At 45.8% G+C, this 19,967-nt stretch overlaps 1 protein-coding gene and 1 non-coding gene across 2 annotated transcripts; both read left to right on the forward strand.

Moving 5' to 3' along the window:
* On the forward strand, positions 1-19,050 carry CACNG7 (calcium voltage-gated channel auxiliary subunit gamma 7). The gene is made up of 6 exons (XM_031459151.2): positions 1-76; positions 2,803-3,027; positions 3,693-3,779; positions 4,150-4,290; positions 16,989-17,134; positions 17,480-19,050. The coding sequence occupies exons 2-6, from the start codon at positions 2,832-2,834 to the stop codon at positions 17,735-17,737; spliced, it is 828 nt and encodes a 275-aa protein (XP_031315011.2). The 5' UTR covers positions 1-76; positions 2,803-2,831; the 3' UTR covers positions 17,738-19,050.
* On the forward strand, positions 7,005-7,077 carry TRNAV-CAC (transfer RNA valine (anticodon CAC)). The gene has a single exon. It is a non-coding gene; the product is annotated as a tRNA-Val (tRNA).
* Positions 19,051-19,967: the final 917 nt, after the last annotated feature.

Below are 19,967 nucleotides of genomic sequence, written 5' to 3' on the forward strand. Positions count from 1 at the left end.
GGCCGGGGGAAGCCGCGGGGCCGGTCATGCGGCTGCGGGGCCCGCGGCCCGGAGCGTCCGCCCAGCCCTGAGCGAGGTGAGCGCGAGGGAAGGGTCCTGGAAGGAGGTAAGGGGGCCCCCCTTGAGGTGGCTGGGAGCCGGGGTTTGGGGCTGAAAGAGACCCGAGTGGCTCTGGAGGGGCTGGGATTCTGGCAATCGGACACCCGAGTACAAGAGGCAATGGAGGATGGAGGGATATTTGGGCCTAAGAAATCCGGGAGGACGAGGTCCGAGGGTCCTAGAGTGGGACAACTATACTCTCCGTGTCCGAGTCTTAGAGTCCGTGGGCACGAGGGAGGGCGCAGGCCAGGTCCTCAAGGGAGGCGGTCCTGGATGAGGGGGTGGGCCTGAGCCTGGTAAAGGAGGATGTGAGTCTAAGAAGGGGTCCCCAGAAAGGGGGAGTACGTCTCCAGAGATTGAAGGGAGGTGGAGTTTGGACTTGGGGCTTGCAGCATGGGACCCCGGGGGTCCGGAAGCCTATATCCAGGAGAGCCTGGGATAAAGAAGGATAAGGAGGTTCCGGGCTGGGGTGGGGGTGGGGGGGTCCCAAAGGAGGAAGGGCTGGAGGCTGGAGGGGAATGAGGAGATCTGGGCGGGCCATTTAGAGTGAGGAGGAATCGGAGCGAGGAAGGAGGGGAGTTCCAGGGGGAAAGTGAGAAGGTGACAGTGGGCAAGGTCCCAGCTGTGAGTCCACGCAGCCAATGAGGGGAGCTGAGGTCAGCTACCTGGGACTAAGGCAGTCAGGGTGACAGGGTTTTTGATGCTTGTTTCTGAGATGAGCGGACTGGAAGAAGAGCAGGCAGCCGGCAGTGAAGCCATGGAGCCATGGGGCGGGGGATGGGAGGAAAAGCCGGTCGGAGCCAGCCAGTCTCCAATCCCTGAATCCACCAGGAGGCTGGGGGCAGGGCGGGGTGAAGTGAGGGTACTGGATGCTGGGATGGAGTGCGGGGGGCATCAGAATGAAGACTATCTTAAACTCCAGGGTTCTTATTGGGGTTGTGTCGAGTTTCAAGGCTACAAGAATTCTGGTTAAGGAGGGTGAGGTCTCAAGTCATGGCTGCATTGCTGGTGGGGAGGGCATTAGTGGTCTTAACAGTCATAGTTAAAAAGGTGATGGAGATGGTGGCATTCAGTATGTTGAAGGCTCTGGCTGAGATAGAACGGGGATCCCAAACTGAATCCCCCAAATCATGGGTTTAGGGAAAAGTTCTTGGTGAGGGGTGACTAAGTGGGTAAGAATTTAGGAGCTCTCTAGTTGGAATCTCCAGATTCCTGATTGGAATTTGGGAGTCCACAGCTATGAACTGGGGATCTCTTGTTTTGAGAGTCCAGTGTTATGGGGATCTGGGTGCCAGGTTGGATGTTGAAGAGGGTCTGTAATTGGAGGTCCTAGAATGAGAAGTTGGAGTCAAAAAATCCCTGCTAGGGAATTTGGGGATCTTGTTATGGGGATGGAGGAAATGGGGATCCTGAGCTTCTTGATTTGGGTTTTAGAATTCAGAGGACTGATTCCTAGTCTGAAGGAGGGTCACTTGTTTGACTGGAATGCTCTGGTTAGGGTGCTGAGTTGGGGGATTCCCAGATCATGGCTTTGACATCCCGGAGTCTCTAGCCAAAATCCTGAATCTAGGTCTCTGGGCCCCCATATTCTGGGATCCAGTAGCCTCGGATGGAGTTCCAGCGTCCCAGGTTCAGGGGCCTACAGGGACTTGGGATGGGGGAGAATTAAGGTTCTGGAATCTTGGATCTGGGACATGGTCCATGATCTCAGCTTGGGATACCAAATTGAGGTCAAGGCATCAGATCAGAGTTAAAAGATCACGAGTCAAGGTCTTGGAGTTAGAATTGAATGTTAAAGATCAAGATAAGAGTCCAAGTGTTTAAACTTAGATGTGAGGCCTGAGACCAAGGTATGGGTCCTTCCTTGGCTAGTGACCCACTTTGGGGATTTCTGGCTGCTATTCAGAGATAGAGTCCAAAGGAAAGAGGTCAGGGTGCTAGGTCTGGGCATGGAGTCAGGATTTGTGGCCTGGGTTAGGGTTTCTAGACAACTTACAATGCTCAGCATCCAGTGTTCTAGGTCCAATATTCAGGGTCCAGAGACCTAGACCCTGGCTCAGAGTTGAGGTGATATGCTCTTGTTGGAGTCTGGTATTCGAGATTAGGGGCTTGGATCAGGGCACAGAGTCAGGACTGGGGGTGTGCACTGGTCCTAGTGTTCAAGTGCCTGATCAATGTGATAGTTTCTGAGTCACGGGCCCAGGCTCAAGTTTAGGGATTCTGATGGGCTCTGGTGTCTAGATTTAAGGTCTCAGATCAGGGCATGTAGTTAGGGTTGGAAGGACTGGTTCTGAGGTTAAGCTGAGAATCTGGAAATTGAGTTTCTAGTCAGAGTCATGATATTTGGGACCCAGGTCCAGACACATGGTTGGAATCAAGGGTCAGTCTCTGGATCTGGGGTGAAGGTTATGGTTGGAAATATTGTCCAGAGGTTGGGGGTTCTAATTCGACATCTCTGTTCAGGATCCGGAGGCAGAGCACGAGTATCCAGTTTGGGAAGGCCAGTCCTGGTGTTGAGGTTCAAGAGTTGGTATCACCGGTTCAAATCCAGGGATGGGGTCATGGGTCAGGACCCAGAGGTCAGATTTGAGAGGTTTCAGTTTGGAAACTGGTGAACCTGGCCCGGGGCCAGTGTCCCGCATGGCTGCCTGGGGTCTGGGGACTCTAGTGGTCGCATCAGGGCTTCAGCTTTCTGTCCCTCAGGCCCCGCAGGGCGCCCCCCGCCGCTGAGGATGAGTCACTGCAGCAGCCGCGCCCTGACCCTGCTGAGCAGCGTGTTTGGCGCGTGTGGCCTGCTGCTCGTGGGCATCGCGGTCAGCACGGACTACTGGCTGTACATGGAGGAGGGAACGGTGCTGCCGCAAAACCAAACCACGGAGGTCAAGATGGCGCTGCATGCCGGCCTATGGCGAGTCTGCTTCTTCGCAGGTACAGATCTCACCAGCCCTCCGGTCAACTCTCCCTGCCTTGCTTGAGACCCGAGGCTCCTCATCTGTAATCTCATCCCTTGGGTGCCAGAAAGCCCGAAATTGATCCAGTTTCTCTCCTGGAGAGTCCAATTTCTACCTGGAGATTCAATTTCTAGCCCTTTATTCCCTGGATCTAAGAGCCCTAGTGCTCACACAATCCCCAGTTTCCTAATCCCCAGGAACCCCACCAGAGTCTCCTGACCCCTTAGAAGCAATAGTCTAGGTTTAGAACGTGTCTCCTGGACAGTTTCCGTGTAGAATGGGCAGGATTTAAAAAAAAAAAAAAATCCATTCTCCTTCTAGGAATCCAGTTGCACCTCACCCGCTAGACCTTGTCCTCGTCAGGGATTCAGGAGGCCTGGCCCACATCTCCTTCTCACTTGGGACTCGGGCTTCCAGCCTTGTCCTATTCCATCCAAGGGTCTCTAGGGCACCTTGGAGAAGGAGCACTGAGATTCCTGCCGATCCCCTTCTGCGACCCCCTAAGCGTAGTACAGACCATGAGCTTTGGATTGAGCCTCACATCTCCATCCCAGAGTCTGTGCTGTGCGTCCTGCTCCTGACTGCCTCTCCGGAACTTTAGGAGCCGCCCCTTCAGCCCTGCTTTCTTATCTTCCCCTCCAGGCAGGGAAAAGGGTCGCTGCGTGGCCTCAGAATATTTCCTTGAACCGGAGATCAACTTGGTGACGGAAAACACGGAGAATATTCTGAGTGAGGGGAAGCGAGGGTGGGCGGGGTTAAGCAACAAGGGGGCAGGGTCTCAGGGCGGGTCCTGGAAGAAAGGGCAGGACCAGGGAAGGGGTGGGGTGGAAAGGAAGGAGCGGAAGCTGGAAAGCGGACAAAGTGGTTGGGTAAGAAGGAGGGACCGGGCTGAAGGGGGCGGAGCCTGGGAAGTGGGTGGTCAATAGTAAAGGGGTGGGGTCAAGCCAAAGGCGGTGGGGTCTGGGTGAAGCGGTGGAGCAAGCAGGGAGGAGCCATGTAAAGGCGCAAAAGTAGTGGAGCCAGGAAGATGGGAGGATGGGGAGGTGTCCCCTCGGAGAGTCCCCCCTCACCCTTGTCTCTCTCCTTCCCCTTCCCCCAGAGACAGTGCGCACAGCCACCCCCTTCCCCATGGTCAGTCTCTTCCTCGTGTTCACCGCGTTCGTCATCAGCAATATCGGCCACATCCGCCCACAGAGGACCATTCTGGCCTTCGTTTCCGGAATCTTCTTCATCCTGTCGGGTAAGTCCAAGGAAATGATTTACAGACTGGGGGAATATTTTGGGTTCCAGAAACCTGTGGTTCCTCTTCCAATGAGAAAGCCACTTCCTTGCTGTGCAATCCTGGAGGAGTTGCAGAACCTCTCTGAGCCCCACTTTCCCTCTCTGTGAAATGGAGAAAGCAGCTAAATCACAGCGAATGCTTTTTGGGTGCTAATTATGTGCCAAGCTCGGTTCTGATACTCACAACAACCCTGTGAGGTCAATGCTATTAATAGTCCCATTTTACAGATATGGAAATGAACACTCAGGGAGATGAAGTCATTTGCCTAGGGCCATACAACCAGTGAGAGGCAGAGATGGGACACAAACGCACGCATTTCGCCTCCAGAGACTGTATTTTTAACCACTCCTGATATTTTAGCAATTAGCAGATTACAAGGCTCTTTATGTTCTGTGCAACATTTTACTTGAAAATTTTTCAACCAGGAAAGTTGGAAGAACCCTGTATCCACACCTTAGAGTCCACATTTACCACGTTGCAAGATTTGCTTTATCCTGTATCTGTTCATCTGTCTATATTTCTACCCATACTTCAGTCTATCTTATTACCATTTTTAAATGCATTCAAAGTGATTGCAGGCATCAGTGCACTTCACCATAAATTCTTCACCATGCATGTCATTAGCTAGAGTTCAAGGTTTGTTTATAGTTCTTTTTCCTTTTGAGATACAAGGCTTTTTGCATGAGTGATCTCATAACTTTCTTTTAACATCTCTGTCTGGAAGTTATTATTAGCACTCATAATAAAATGGGGATACCGAGGCCCAGAAATTGCTCAAGATACCAGCATAAGCTAGTGCCTGGGGACTTGAGTGTCCTGAGCTCCAGAGTACTTTCTGAAGTATTATCCTCCTTCAGATTTCAGTTCAGTTCAGTTCAGTCCAATTCGGTCCAATTTAGCTCAGGTCAGCTCAGATCACTTCAGCTCTCACGTACTTAATTCTATCCATCTGGCCTGACTAACCCCAGTCTCTTCTGACTCATTTCTTCACTTCAATTCGAATTAATTCAACGTAATTTAACTAAATTCCATTTAGGTCCTTTTAATTCAGTTGGTATTTTATGAGCAAACCCCACTGTACGTCTCATTTCCATTCTGTCCCCTGGGGCCCGCAGTAGGCAACCTCTTTGGAGTCTCTGCAAATAGTTGAAGATGGATCTTCGAATGTCCCTTCCCCCCAGGCTCCTCCCCACTCCCCACCCAAATTTCTCTAGGCTAAACCTCCCCTGTGCCTCTAACCTAACCTGATAAGACCTTTTCCCAGGGAAACCGGGGTGCAACCTCCATGCAAACTTGAATCACAGCCTGTGGAGCCAGACACTGAGCTAAAATAAGACAGGCACAATATCACCATTCCAGAGTGTCAGGGCAGAAAAATAGTGGCCTAGAGAGACAGAAAGTGGGGCAAAGGTAGGGAGCATGGGGACTTTTATTCAACCCACCTGAAACATGAGAAGGAAAATCCCATTGTCTGTGGTTCACAGAAGTGGATACAGAGGAGGCAGCATAGCTGGTACATGGATGAGCTGGGATTAGAATCAAGGTTACTCTCATCCCCAAAGCCATGCTCATACCAGTGCATCAGGGCCAGGCTTCCCAAGGTCAAACTGAGGAACAATGTTGCCTTCAGGGCTGGGAGTCAGGCCTCTGATGTAATAATAGAGTAATCTGGGGAAGATTGAACCCTGCTTTCAGAACTTCATTTCATAGACTATGACCTACGGACCCCACCCCAAGCTATCCAGTTGTGTGCTTTGAAGTTTGTAGGGTGTAGTGCCTGAAGGCACACACTGCTGTGAACCTATAAAGAACTGGGTTAAAATTCTACCAATTACTCACTGTGTAAGCTTCAGCCTTCCTTTGCAGAGCTGTTGAGAGGACAAATCTTGATCAGGGGTCAGCAGACTTTATTTGCTTATGGCCAGAGAGTAAATATTTCAGGCTTTGTGAGCCATGTGGGCTGGAGTGCCAAAGCAACCAGAGGTTAAACAGTAGGCCTGGCTGTGTTCCAATAATACTATTCATGGACCCTGAAGTTTGAATTCGATGTAATTTTTATGGGTCATGAACTATTATAATTTAGTTTTATCCCCCATCATTAAAAAATGTAAAAACCTCACATAGCTTGCAAACCATACAAAAACAGGCAATGGGACAAATAGTAGTTTTCTGACCCTTGGTTAGATCATGGATGCGAAAGGCCAGCCCACTATATAAGTGCTCATCATGTAATAGTTTTAAATACACACACACACACACACACACACACACACACACACACACACACAGATTTACAGTAGTAATAACTACAACAACCATAATAATGAACACTTTACTGAGTGCCATGGTTGGGGGAAGTTCTATGTGCTTTATACAAATTAAGTTATTTCTTTTTCATCACCTCATAAGGCAGATACCATTATTATTCTTGCCATTTTCCAGTTGAGGAAATAGATGTACTCAGAAGTTAAGTTGCTTCAAAGTGGAAGCAGGATTCCAACCCAGGCTTTCAGCCTGGCACTCTACTGCCCCACCCCCATTAAAAATCATAAAACAAAGGAGACTTAAAAGGGGAGGAAAGGATGGAAATAGTACTAGTATCTTAGATATTGAAATGGAATTATCTCATCCAATCACCTCATGTTCTCAATGAAGAAATCAAGACTTGGTGGGGACGGTATAGCTCAGTGGTAGAGTACATGTTTCACATGCATGAGGTCCTGGGTTCAATCTCCAGTACCTCCATTAAAAAAAAAAAACTAATATTAAATAAGTAAATAGACCTAATGACCTCCTCTGCCCCCAAATAATAAATAAATAAGTTTACAAAAAAAGACAGAGAGAGACAGGAGTTGCCTGAGGTCTGGTAAATTGTGGAGTTGCCATTCAATTTTGAAGAATGTGGTGGCAGGGTTGGGGCAGAGGAGGGACAGGGTCACAGTTGGATATTTTACATCCCTCAGGGACCTGTGTTGGGGTGGACTCAAGGGAGAGATTGGAAATGGGGAAAGTAAGGAGGAGGCTTATGCAGTGGTCCAGTCAACAGAGGATAAGGTTTGAGCTGGGGTGGGGGATGGGAGGATAAAGGTGACTGGATGGCTTTGAGAGAAAGGGATATTGACAGAAGAATCAATAGAACCAGATGACTGACTTTATTTGGTTGGTGAGAGAAGAGGGAGGAGGCTGGAGTGCCATTGATTTTCTTTTTCCAGGTCATAAGAGGCAGGTTTCCCATGCATGGCTCATATTAACCCCTGATCCTCAAACATGTTCGATGCATCTGCTCATTCATTCATTCACTCATCAGACATTTACAGAGACATCTTACATGCCCCATGCTGTGCTGGGTACTGAAGATGTGCTGAATCAAAAATGGCAGTCTACATGCCGTTAGCCACAGAACAGCTCCCAGCCACGTGTCCAGCAAAGGTTATCACACAGCACTTAAATCTTTTCAATGCTTCAGTGGATTTCCTTTGCACTTAGTATACATTCCAACTCCTCATGTTGGCTGACCAGGTCTTCCATGATTTGGTTACTGCTCAGATCTTTGACCTCATTTCCTGACTCACTAACACTCTCTCCATTGCTTATAACTTCAGATGCACTGACCTCAGTCTATTCCTTGAAAATGATCACCTCAGCCTCACTTTGATACTCATTAACTCTCCATGCTTAGAAGTCTCTTCCCCCTAATTCTCAAAGGGCTCCAACTTTCCCTCTTCAGTTTCTTCCTCTAACAGTGGTACCCAGTGTTGTTTTGCCCCCACTATACTATCCTTCACATTCCCTATTTTATATTTGTTTCGTAGCACTTATTGCTACTGTCATCTTGTTCATTTTCTGTCTCCTACCAGAATGTAAATTCCAAAAGGCAGGGACATGCTCTTGCTTGTATCTTCAGAACCTAGATGAGTTGCTGATGCAAAGTACACGATGAAGTATTTGTAGAAGGGATACAAATAAGAGTAAGAGCAGCTCAGGACATTCTGAGAAAAGGAAAGATGCATTCAGCGGACACAGTGGAGTGGTGGAGAGGGTGGGAATGACCAGGATTCCAAAAGCAGGTGACATCTAAATTGATGCTGAAAAGGTGAGGGGGGGAGTTTTCAAGTGAAAAAAGTAAGTGCCTTGTACAGAGATGGAATTCACAGCATGTATTAAGACCCTAGAAAACGTCTAAGATAGAGGTGGACGCCTGTGTCGCTCTCCATGGTTCTGAAACCCATTGTTCCTAAGGCAGGTTTCTCCTATTCATTTTGGAATGTAGGTGATTCTTGCCTACTGTGCTCTGTGCTCTAAGAATTCTGAAGCAGATGTAGTGGGGAGAGTGAGAGAGAGACAGAGAGTTGGATTACAGAGAAAGGAAGGGGGAAGGGAGAGAGAAAAAGAGGGAAGGGGAAAAAAAAGGAAAAGAAGGTTATTTTTAGAGAACCAGAGCCACTGTAAAATGAACAAGAAGGAGAAAGAATGACAAGAGTAACTTATCTTTTGCCTTTTTTTTTTTGAGACTTACTTTATTTTTATTTTTATCTTTTTAATAGAGTTACAGTTGATTTACAATGCTGTGTTAGTTTCTGGTGTACAGCATAGTGATTCAGTTAAACATATATAAATATATTCTTTTTCATTACAGGTTATTACAAGCTATTGGATATAGTTCCCTGTGCTATATAGTGGGATCTTGTTGTTTATCTATTTTGTGTATAGTGGATTCTATCTGCTAATCCCAAACTCCTAATTTATCCCTCTCCACCTTCCCCTCATGACATTGTTTTTAAATAACTCTTAGCTACAAAAAAAAAAAAAAAAAAAAGGAAAAAAGGAAAAAACAACAACAAAAAACTCCTTCTCTTTGGAAATATCTATTTCCTTCTCATCAACCCTGCTTCTGCTTCTCTGTATGGAGAATATTTGTTATTTAGAACTACAATGTGAAATATGGGACTTGAGATGAGGAACGAGTGGTTAGCAGGAATCAGATCATCAAGAGCCTGGAATGTCAGGCTGAGGAGTGAAAACTTTCTCCTGTGGATACTAGGGAGCCAAGGAAACATTTTGACAAGAGAAGGTTAGAGTCGCATGGAGAAAGGAGGGGAGGGTATAGCTCAGTGGTAGAGTGCATGCTTAGCATGAACAAGGTCCTAGGTTCAATCCCCAGAACCTCTGTTAAAAATAAATAAATAAAAATAAACAAATCTAATTATGTCTCCCCTTAAAATTTTTTAATTAAAAAAATAAATAAAACAGATACAGATTTGAGGGCAATGTTCCAGGCATAGAGAATGATCTTTAGCTGAGTCAGAGGGCTTGGGGATGCAAAAGGGAGTTTAGATTTATGAGCGATTCAGGACATAAAATGGACATCACTTGATAATAGACCATCTTTGCTGGGTAATAGACAGAAAGCGGAATCAAGAGGACTTCCCTGCATTTGACTAGGGTACTCTAGTGAGCATGGTTTCTGGGCTTCCTTGGGTAAACCTTTTCTATAAACCTACTCATCTTTCAAGACTTCTCTCTGATGCATTTCCACCATGTAACACTTTAGGGGATTCCTCTTCTTGAATGTCAAAATTAGGGAATACTAGAATTTGAAAGTGCTATGTAGTCCAGAGCAAGGAAAGGTTAATGCTTGAAGGAGCTGAAGGAATGGGGATTTATAGTGGATTCAAAAGGGAGACGCAACTAATGAGCTGGTCTAGAAGTTCTATTTGCATGGCAAGTATAATCCATTCAACTAGTATTTATTGTCTGCTGAATCTTGTGCTGGACGCTAGGAATGCAATAGGAAACAAGGTAGACGAGTTTCAAGCATCATAGAGGAAATGGAGGAGACTTGTGACTAAAAATTTACAAATAGAAAATATAATGTTAGGTGGTGATAAGGGCTATGGAGATAAATAAAGCAGGTTAAGGGGAAGGAGAGTGATTGGGGTCATTATTTTATCTTACCTCAATCACTCCAAATTTTTAATGAAAACTTTGAAATCTATAGAATAGTGCAATGAACACTGGAATACCTTCTTCCACCTAGATCCACATAGATATTTGCATTTTGCCAATGTTTTCACCATATTCTCTCTTTCTCTATTCACACACATAAACACAACACACTTTTTTGGCTTTACCATTTGGAAGTAAGTTTTGGGCATCATCATAGTTCATGTCTAAACATTTTAGAATGCATCTCTTAAGAGTAAGGACATTTTCTGCATAACTATAACACCATTATCAAACCTAGAAATTTTACAATGATTCCATAATACAACTCATTCCATTTTCAAATTGTTTCAGTTGTTTCAAGTATGCCTTTTATAGCTTTTCTCCCAGAACCAGGATTCAATCTAGGTTCATGCATAGCATTTAGTTAATGCCTCTTTTAGTCTAAACTAGTTCCTGCACAATTTTTTTTTCACAACACTGACTTTAAAAATATATTTCATTATAAAAATATAAAAAGGCTAGTATAATTTACCATGTACCCTTCACTCAGTTTCAACAATTATCAACATATGGTGACTCCTTTTTTAGTCTTACTGCTATATCTCCCTTCTGCATTTCACTACATGATTTTAAATCCAGTCTCAAACATTAAATTGTTTTATCCACAAATATTTCAGTATATCTCTGAGAAATTAATACTTTGTTACTTAACATAGCCACAGTGCCACTCTCATGCCCAAATCAATTAAGGATTGCTGCTTAATATATATTAATATCTAGTCAGTGTTCACCTTCCCCACTTGTCTCATAAATGCCTTTTTTTTTTACAATTAATTTGTTGCAAATCAGGATCCAAATTCCACTTGTGCATTTAGTGGATAGATCTCCAAAGACTCTTTTACTCTGTAACAGTCCCCCTCTTTCTCTTTTCTCCTTGCCATTTATTTGTTGATGAAATCTAGTCATTTGTCTTATAGAATTCCCATACTCTGGATCTTTCCAATTGCGTTCCTGTGTTGTGCTTTAATATGTTCATCCATCCTGTGTTTTCCTGTAAAACTGTAGATCAGATCCAGATTTGACTTTTTTTTTTTTTTTTTTTGGCAAAAATGCTGCATAGATAAGTGGTGCTGGTACACCCTACTGCATTACATCATGAGACATAACAATGTCTGGTTGTCTCTTTTTTTGAGGTGTTAAGATTGATCACTTGTTCAAGTGTTACACCTTGGCCCATGTCTTAGTCCTTTTGAAAACTGCAGAATGGGGTGACTTGTAGAATACCTCACCTCCTGCATTTGTTTGCTTGTTTCCTCATTGCATTATTTGATTTGATCCTCTTTCTTTGTATTTTCTGTGACCTGGAAGTTTATATCCAGGGTAGAGACTTAATTAGATTTTTGTTTAAATATGTTTGGCGAGATTTAGAGGTGGTGCCAAGTTCTTTATACTCCATTATGTCAGATAGCAAATAATGTCAAGTTGTCCCACCAGGAGTGGAACAAACCTCAAACCCTTGGTAAAGGGGGTGGCATTAGAGCTCTCCATTGAAAAGGTATATTTTATCTTTACAATGAATAAGTAATTTGCAGGGTAACACTTTGGCACCTTGCGGGGGGTGGAATTCTGTACGGGGATGCCTATTTCATTTAAAATTTGTTGTTTTGGAAAAATATTTAAATGTACAGAAAAGTTGCAAAAATAGTACAGGGAACTCTCATATATTCTTCACCTGGACTGATTTTTAACATTTTGCCACAGTTGTCTTTCTCTCCTTCTATCTTATGTGTATACATCGATACATGTATGTACATATTATATTATATTATATTATATTATATTATATTATATTATATTATATTATATCACTTGAACATAAATTACAAACACTTCACCCCTAAACATTAGATATTCAGCAAATATCTCCTAAGAACAAGTGCATTTTCTTCCCTAACCACCATACAGTAATCAAATTCAGGATGTTTAACACTGATACAGTATTATAGTTAATACACAGCCTATGTTCAGACCTCACCAGTTGTCTTCAAACTGCCTTCTATAGTCAGTTTTTCTCCTGATTTGGGATCCAGGCTAGGATCCCACTGTATCTCTTTGCTGTGTCTCTTTCGTCTCCTGCCATCTTTTATATAGTTCCTGTGCCTTTTTTTTTTTTTTAATCTTTCATGTTGAAGTTGTTTGAAGAGTGTAGCTAGTGTTTTGTGGAACGCCCCGCGGTTTCTGCGCTAGTGGAGTGGATCCAGGTTACGCTTTTCCAGCAGGGGCACCATGTAAGTGGAGAAGTGGCACGATCTCATTAGGAGGAGGTCAGGATGTCCGTCTGCCCCGTCATTGTGATGTTAGTTTCCATCAATGTTTCAGACGGTATCTGTCATGTTCCCTTACGATAAAGGAAGGGTTTTTAAATCTCTTTGTAATTAATAGTTGTTGCATGGGGAGATTCTGTCATCCAGTGATTTAATGTCTGCTGATTATGCTTGCCTGAATCCTAGTATCACTACAAGGGTTGCAGAATGGTGTCTTCTGACTCTGTTGTTCTGTCTATATGGATGTCACTCTTTTCTTTTATTATTTATTTCTTTAAAGAATATGTCTGTATGGATTCATACTTTTAAAAAATTCAGTGTGTTACTTGCCACTACTTTTATTATTCATTTTGATGTTCAAATTGTCCCCAGTTGGACTATCAGGAACCCCCTTCAAACAAGTTCCTGTGTCCTTTTTCTTTTTTTTAATGGCTTTTAAAAATTGAAGTATAGTCAGTTTATAATGTTGTATCAATTTCTGGTGTACAGCATACTGTTTTAGTCATACATATATGTACATATATTCCTTTTCGTATTTTTTCATTATAGGTTACTATGAGATATTTCATATAGTTCCCTGTGCTATACAGTAGAAAACTGTTTACCTATTTTATATATAGTAGTCAGTATCTGCAAATTTCGAATTCCCAACTTACCCCTTCCCACCCCCTTTCCCCCTTGGTAACCATAAACTTGTTTTCTATGTCTATGAGTCTGTTTCAGTTTTGTAAATAAGTTCATTTGTGTCTTTTTTTTTTTTTTTTAGATTCCACATATAAGTGATATCATATGGTATTTTTCTTTCTCTTTCCTTTTTTAACTTGTCTCCAACATTTTTTTCAGTACTTCCTTATTTTGTGGCATGAGTACACTTTTACTGTCCCTGCCTCAGGCTTCAAATGAGCTATTTCTTCCTTACTCCTGATTTAGGGGGAATGATAATAGACACCAAAATCTGGGTGTGAGGTCTGCTCATTGCTGCTAGGGTGTCACTGCTTCCAGGATATTTCAGTACACAATCTAGGAAATTATATATATATTTGTGAAACAGGAGTTTACACTGATGCCCCAGGAGTTTTTCTTGAATTACCCCATTCTGATTTGTATCTTTCTTCTTTCAGGCTGAGACCTCTAGCTCCCCAAATTTGCACATTTGCTCAACCTCACTATGCACACAGAATAACTTAAGTACTGCTGTCCCTACAGTGCTCCCAACAAAAACCTACTAAATAAGGTTCAAGATTTCTTTGCAGGCCATTTTGTCTTCAAACTGAGATGTATATTCAAAGTACTTTGTCCAAAAGTTACTTGGATTACTGCTTTTCCCCCATCCTTTGGTTGTATTATTCATCTAATACAAAGTTAGCTTCGTTTATTTTTGTCTATATTCAATTTTAGTTTTCCCCTCATCCTTGTTGTTCTTATCTTTTGAATATATAAAATATTAGCATAGTTCCAAAGGTGAAAGTTATGCAAAAATATATACTCAGAGGAGTGCCACTTCCTTCCCATCTCTTCCTTCTTGTCCTTCCCTACCTCCTGTAGGTAATCGACTTCATGTTTGCCTTCCCTCCTATGTCTCTTTTTGCAAAAACAAGCAGATGCAAGTACTCCGCTGTGTGATGTTTTATAGTTTATTCCACTAATCCTCCATGTAAGGACAGTTAGGTCATTTCCAATATTTTGCAATTATGAAAAATGATGCAGTGACTTTACTTGTATGCGTGCGCTTCCATGTTGTTGGGTGGATACCTTCAGGGTAAATTCCTAGAAGTAGGATTGCTGGGTTAAAGGATAAATATATGTGTGGTTTTGTTACATACGGCCAAATTCCTCTCCATAGGGGTTGGACTATTTCGCGTCCCCACAAGCTACATATAAGAGCTTCCTTTTACCCAGACTTTTTTTAACTTCTGACGATCTGATGGATGAGAAATGGTATCTCCTCATCTTTTTCACCTGCATTTCTCTAAGTTTGAGTGAAAGGGAAATTTTTTAAAACAAGGAGATCATAGAAATCCTTTCTGAAGAGGTGACAAGGGAGGAGCGATCTAAATGAAGTGGCAGAGTGACCATGGAGAAATCTGGGGAAAAGAGCATTCCAGTTCGAGGGAACAGCTAGAGCAAAGACCCTGAGATAGAAATGAACTTGACATGTTCAAGGAAGGGTGGGAAAAGTCATGTGATCAAAGTGGACGGTGCAAGGAGAAACTGACTAGAGATGAATTTAACAGGTACCAGACTATGTAGGCATTGCAGTTGAGGGGTCAGGAAAGGTTTCTGTAAAAGATCAGATAATAGATATTTTTAGCTTTCCTGGCCACACAGCCTGTCACAACTACTCAACTTTGCCAGTGCAACCATAGGCTAAATGTAAATTAATGGGTGTGGCTGTGTTACAACAAAATTTTGTTAATGGACCCTGAAATTCTAAGTTCATATACTCTTTGAATTGAGATACTATAATTCACATAACATAAAGTTCACATATTTGACAGTTTTAGTATATTCACAAGGTTGTGTAAGTATCTCCACTACCTAATTTTGCAACATTTTCATCGCCAGAAAGAAACCTCACTCCTTTTAACAGCCAGTCATAATCCCCCCTCCACCTCACTCCCTGGCAGCCACAAATCTACTTTCTATCCCTAAGGATTTGCCTGTTTTGGACATTTCGTATAAATGGAACCATACAGTATGTGGTCTTTTCCATCTAGCTTCTTTCGCTTAGCATATTTTCTAGGTTCATCCATGTGGTAGTTTAAATCAGTACTTCATTCCTTTTTTTGGCTGAATAATATTCTTTTATATGGCTATACCACATTTTGTTTATCCATTCAGTTGATAGACATTTGGGTTGTTTCCACTTTCTGGCTATTATGAATAATGCTGCTGCAAACATTCATGCACAAGTTTTTGTGTGAGCATATGTTCCCTATTCTCTTGGGTAAATACCTAGGAGTGGAATCGCTGGGTTACATGGTAATTCTATCTTTAAACACTTTGAGGAACTGCCAAATGAGATTCGTATACTTTTTACGTGCCACAAAATACTCTTCTTTTGATTTTTCTCAACCATTTAATTTTAGAAAAGCCATTCTTAGCTAGTAGACCATACAAACACAGGAGGTGGGCTGGATTTAGCCCTGGGGTCATAGTTTGCTAACCCCTTTTGGAGGCAATGGAAGGAATTTAGATTTATTCTGGGTGTGACAGGCACACAGGTGTTTATTTGTAGGATTCTAGGGGAAGATGCTGATAAAGCTTACTTGGATTAACTTGGGGCAGGGGACTTTATGGCCTCCTTTAAACCACCCTTGCATGGCTACTGTTTAAAAGAAAGCTCATCTCGAGGAAGTGATATTTGCTTCTTAAAAATTCTCAAACCAGACGTCTCCTTTCTACCTTCTCCATGAGACTCTATTTCCTCAACTAGAAGCGGGGATACAAAGGGTACCTACTTGAAAGTACTGTTGTGAAGTTTGAATAGGAGTTAATACATATATAACAATGAGAATGGTGCCTGGCACAGCAGACCTATATAAGCAGTTGCTATTGTTATTGCATTGTTATTATTACTGATGTTGTTGTTGTTGCTTATTATCTATACAGCCTCAGCTCAGCTTCATCCTCTTCCCCCTGGAATATCACAACTCCAGTTTCTCCCCTCCAATCTCTTCCCAGAACCAACCAGCCCCAAAGGATCTTCTAACACCCTGATCTGGCCCTGTCCTTCCTCTGCTCCAGACCTTCCATGGCTCCCTAGTGCCCTTGGCATCTATGCCAAGCTCTTCAGCCTGGCATTCAAGGCTCATCATGTCAATGTCCCAAATTTCTTCTCTGGCCTTATTTCTTGTGGCTCTGGCCCAGGTTTCAGCTACATAGATGGATCCATTCAACAATCCCCCTCCAACCCTTAGCCCATGCTGTTCCCTCTGCCCTGCCCAGAGTGGTATAATGGCATACCCTAATTCTTCCCTGAGCCTCATCCTTTAGGACTTGGACAAAGCTATGCCTCCAGGAATCTTTCCTTGACTCCCTCCACCCCTGCCCCAGGTGGGTTTGGTGCCTCTTCTGGACCCACAGAGCTCTGTCCTACCACTACCCTTATAGCACATACCACTGTGGGTGTGACTGTTGATCAGTGTCCATATTTGCCTTCCCCAATTGCACTGTGAGCTCCTGGGTGGCAGATTTGGGGTAGGGGGAGGAGGAGGAGGTTGCTGATTTACCTCTGGGCTCCCTGCACCCAGCCAAGCCCCAGCCCACAAGGGGATTCAAAAGGTGGAAGTTAGTCTAGGATAGAGCAGGGAGGACAGGGGAGGGGATCTGGGGCTGGGGAAAGGGTCCACTGCTGACTGCCCAAGGGCGTCCCTCTGCCCCCAGGCCTCTCCTTGGTGGTGGGCCTGGTTCTTTACATTTCCAGCATCAACGACGAGGTCATGAACAGGCCCAGCAGCTCCGAGCAGTATTTCCACTATCGCTACGGGTGGTCTTTTGCCTTCGCCGCTTCCTCCTTCCTACTCAAAGAGGTGCGGTCTGTGGGGCCCGGACTCTCGTCTTTAACGGGGATGGGGTCTGGGGTGGGCGGCATGAATCTGGGTCCAGGAGGAAGAGGAGGCTGGGGGTGTGGACTCTGAATTAAAAGGAGGGGGTGGCTGAGGTCCTAAACCCTGGTTCCTGGAGGAAGAAGGTCTGGAAGCCTGCGGTACTGGGGGAGGAGGCGGCGGGGACCCTAATTCCTGGGTTCTGGGAAAGGGGGAAGCTAGAGGCCTGGAATCTTGGGTCCCTGGAGAGGAGGGGCTGGGGGTCTTGAGTCTTGAGGTCAGAGGGAGCCCGGGCCCAGCCTCGGGGACTCTGATCCTTCCTTGCCACAGGGAGCTGGCGTGATGTCCGTGTACTTGTTCACCAAGCGCTACGCGGAGGAGGAGATGTACCGTCCGCACCCGGCCTTCTACCGCCCGCGTCTCAGCGACTGCTCCGACTACTCGGGCCAGTTTCTGCAGCCCGAGGCGTGGCGCCGCGGCCGCAGTCCCTCCGATATCTCTAGCGATGTGTCCATCCAGATGACGCAGAACTATCCTCCGGCCATCAAGTACCCTGACCACCTGCACATCTCCACCTCGCCCTGCTGAGGCCCCGCCCCTCGGAGAATTCCTCTTCCTCCTCTTCCTCCTCCTTTTCTTCTTCTTCCTCCTCCTCCTCTAGAGCCTCCTGGGAACGCAGCTCCAGGCAACTCCCCGGGACTCCTGGCTCCCACGGGGAGGATGCTGCGCACGCATTAGCCCCGCCCTCTTCCTGGTGGCCCCGCCTCTTCACCCTAATCCCGCCCTCTTTCCAATGGCTCCTCCCACTTTCTTGACCCCTCCACTTCATTGGTCCCTTCCACTTCCAGGTGACTCCCACCCCTAGATGGCCCGCCCCCCCCCCAGCCAATTTCCTCCTCCCAGGTTCCTCTGCTCCGCGCGGCGTCCACGTACCCTGAGCCCCCAGCCTTCCGCCTCGCCGCAGGGGCTCTGGGCTGGAGAGTGGGTTCCTGCGGCCGCCAGGAATGCCAGCCGTCCTCTTCTCCCTTCTGCCCCAGCTTTTCTCTCTCCTGGCCCAGTCTCACCTCCGGACCTTCGGCGTCCTCAGGTGCCTGGAGGGAGGGCCCACAGGTGCGGGGGGGTCTCCGCCTGCAGCTCCTGGGTTGGGCAGGGGGCTGGAGGCCATGGGTGTGGTTAACGTGGCCTCCTCCGACACACACACACACACACACACACACACACACACACACACACACACACACACACACACACACACACACACACACACACACACACACACACACACACACACACACACACACACACACACCTCCCCCCCCACCTCTCCCCTACACACACTTGAGAGGCCCCATTGTTTTTCGCTTGCTGGACTCTTCTCCGCCTTATGAAGGCTACCTGCCTTTTCAAGGGCGCTCTCTAATGGATCTTCTTGCTTTCTCAGCCGTCCGTGGCTTCTTTCCTCTTCTCCTTTCTCTTCCTCTGTCTCCTTGCCTCCTCTCCGCCGCCCACTCAAGCCCCTAGGTGCGTCCAGCCCCACACACCACACGACAAAGATGGAGACCCTAGGGTGGAGGGATTCCTCCATGCCATTTCCACGCCTGTGCCCGCCTCTTCCCCCTCGAGGCCCCGTCGGGGGAGGGAGAGGCAGTAGCGGGGGCCGACACCCCCCAAACCTCGAAGTCTTCCATTTTCTGGCACTCCCCCTCATTGAAGTCCCCCTTCCCAGCTCAGACCCCCAAATCTGGCCTCTTTCAAGGGTCCGTCCGCCCCCTTGGACAGATTGGGGGGGCCACAAGAAACTCACTACCCCCACCCCCTTATTAGGGGAGGAGGGGCGAGGTAGCACAGTGTTGTACACGGAACTAGAAAGGCCCCCTGGGTGGGGGGAGGGGGGCAGGGGAGGGACGGGGGCTTTTAGTTTGCATCTTAGGGGGGAGGGGGGAGGGGGGAACCGCAGCAGTTAACCCGTCTTTACGCAGCGATTTTTAACGAGGCTGGGGGGAGGGGGGCTCGGGGTGGGGAAAGGGTTGGGTGGGGGGCCTGGCTCTGTTATTTACCGTGTATCATATGTAAATACCGACAGAAACTTCAATAAACTTTATTTCAAACACGTCTCCGCCTGACCAGCGGGAGGGCACAGGGTACAGGTGGCGGGTTCAGGTCTCCAAGGCCTCTACCCCTAGGGTGGAGGTGGGGGATAGAGTGCAACAGAGTAAGGTTAGATGGGTGTTTGTTAGATTGCTTAATCATCATAGTTCTTAACAGCCGCACTTTATAATTCAGTCCATGTAAAGCTTGTAGGACAGCAAATGACACAGGTCAGAATCAATAAAAATTAACTCTTGGTATCACTCTGACTACCAAGAGTACCGTTACTATTACTCGCCTTCCTTCTATATTCGTTGTTTCATTAAATTTTCTCCCCAAGCCTGCACGTTGAGTTTATTAGGCTCCTTTCTCAGCTAGGTCCACACAGGTGAAATGGCCCACCTGGGGTCACACAGGTAGAAATTGGCAGAGCCTTGAGCTGGAACTAGAGCTATCTGATCCCAAAACTTAAGCTTCCTTCCTTTTTGCACCAAGGAGCAGTGGCTCCTCTTAATGCTTGGTCACTCTGTTGAGAAATACCTGCTGCCATTTATTGCACCTACTATGAGCCACATGCTTTCCTCCCACCCATGATCTCAAGAGACATTCCCAGCAGCCCTGTTTGTAGAAATTATCACACACGCGCTTACACACATGCATGCGTGCGTACAGGTTTTGCAGGTAAGGGATAGCGGCTTGAAGTGCGGTCTAAGACCTGCGATTTCCTGTA

The sequence above is a fragment of the Camelus dromedarius genome, chromosome 9 (assembly GCF_036321535.1).
Source record: "Camelus dromedarius isolate mCamDro1 chromosome 9, mCamDro1.pat, whole genome shotgun sequence".
NCBI lineage: Eukaryota > Metazoa > Chordata > Mammalia > Artiodactyla > Camelidae > Camelus > Camelus dromedarius.

Excerpts from the sequence above, each read along its gene's own strand:
- CACNG7 (XM_031459151.2), top strand. The coding sequence starts at position 2,832 with ATGAGTCACTGCAGCAGCCGCGCCCTGACCCTGCTGAGCAGCGTGTTT. Across the intron at positions 3,780-4,149 it reads AAACACGGAGAATATTCTGA|AGACAGTGCGCACAGCCACC; the intron begins GTGAGGGGAAGC and ends CCCTTCCCCCAG. Across the intron at positions 17,135-17,479 it reads CCTCCTTCCTACTCAAAGAG|GGAGCTGGCGTGATGTCCGT; the intron begins GTGCGGTCTGTG and ends TCCTTGCCACAG.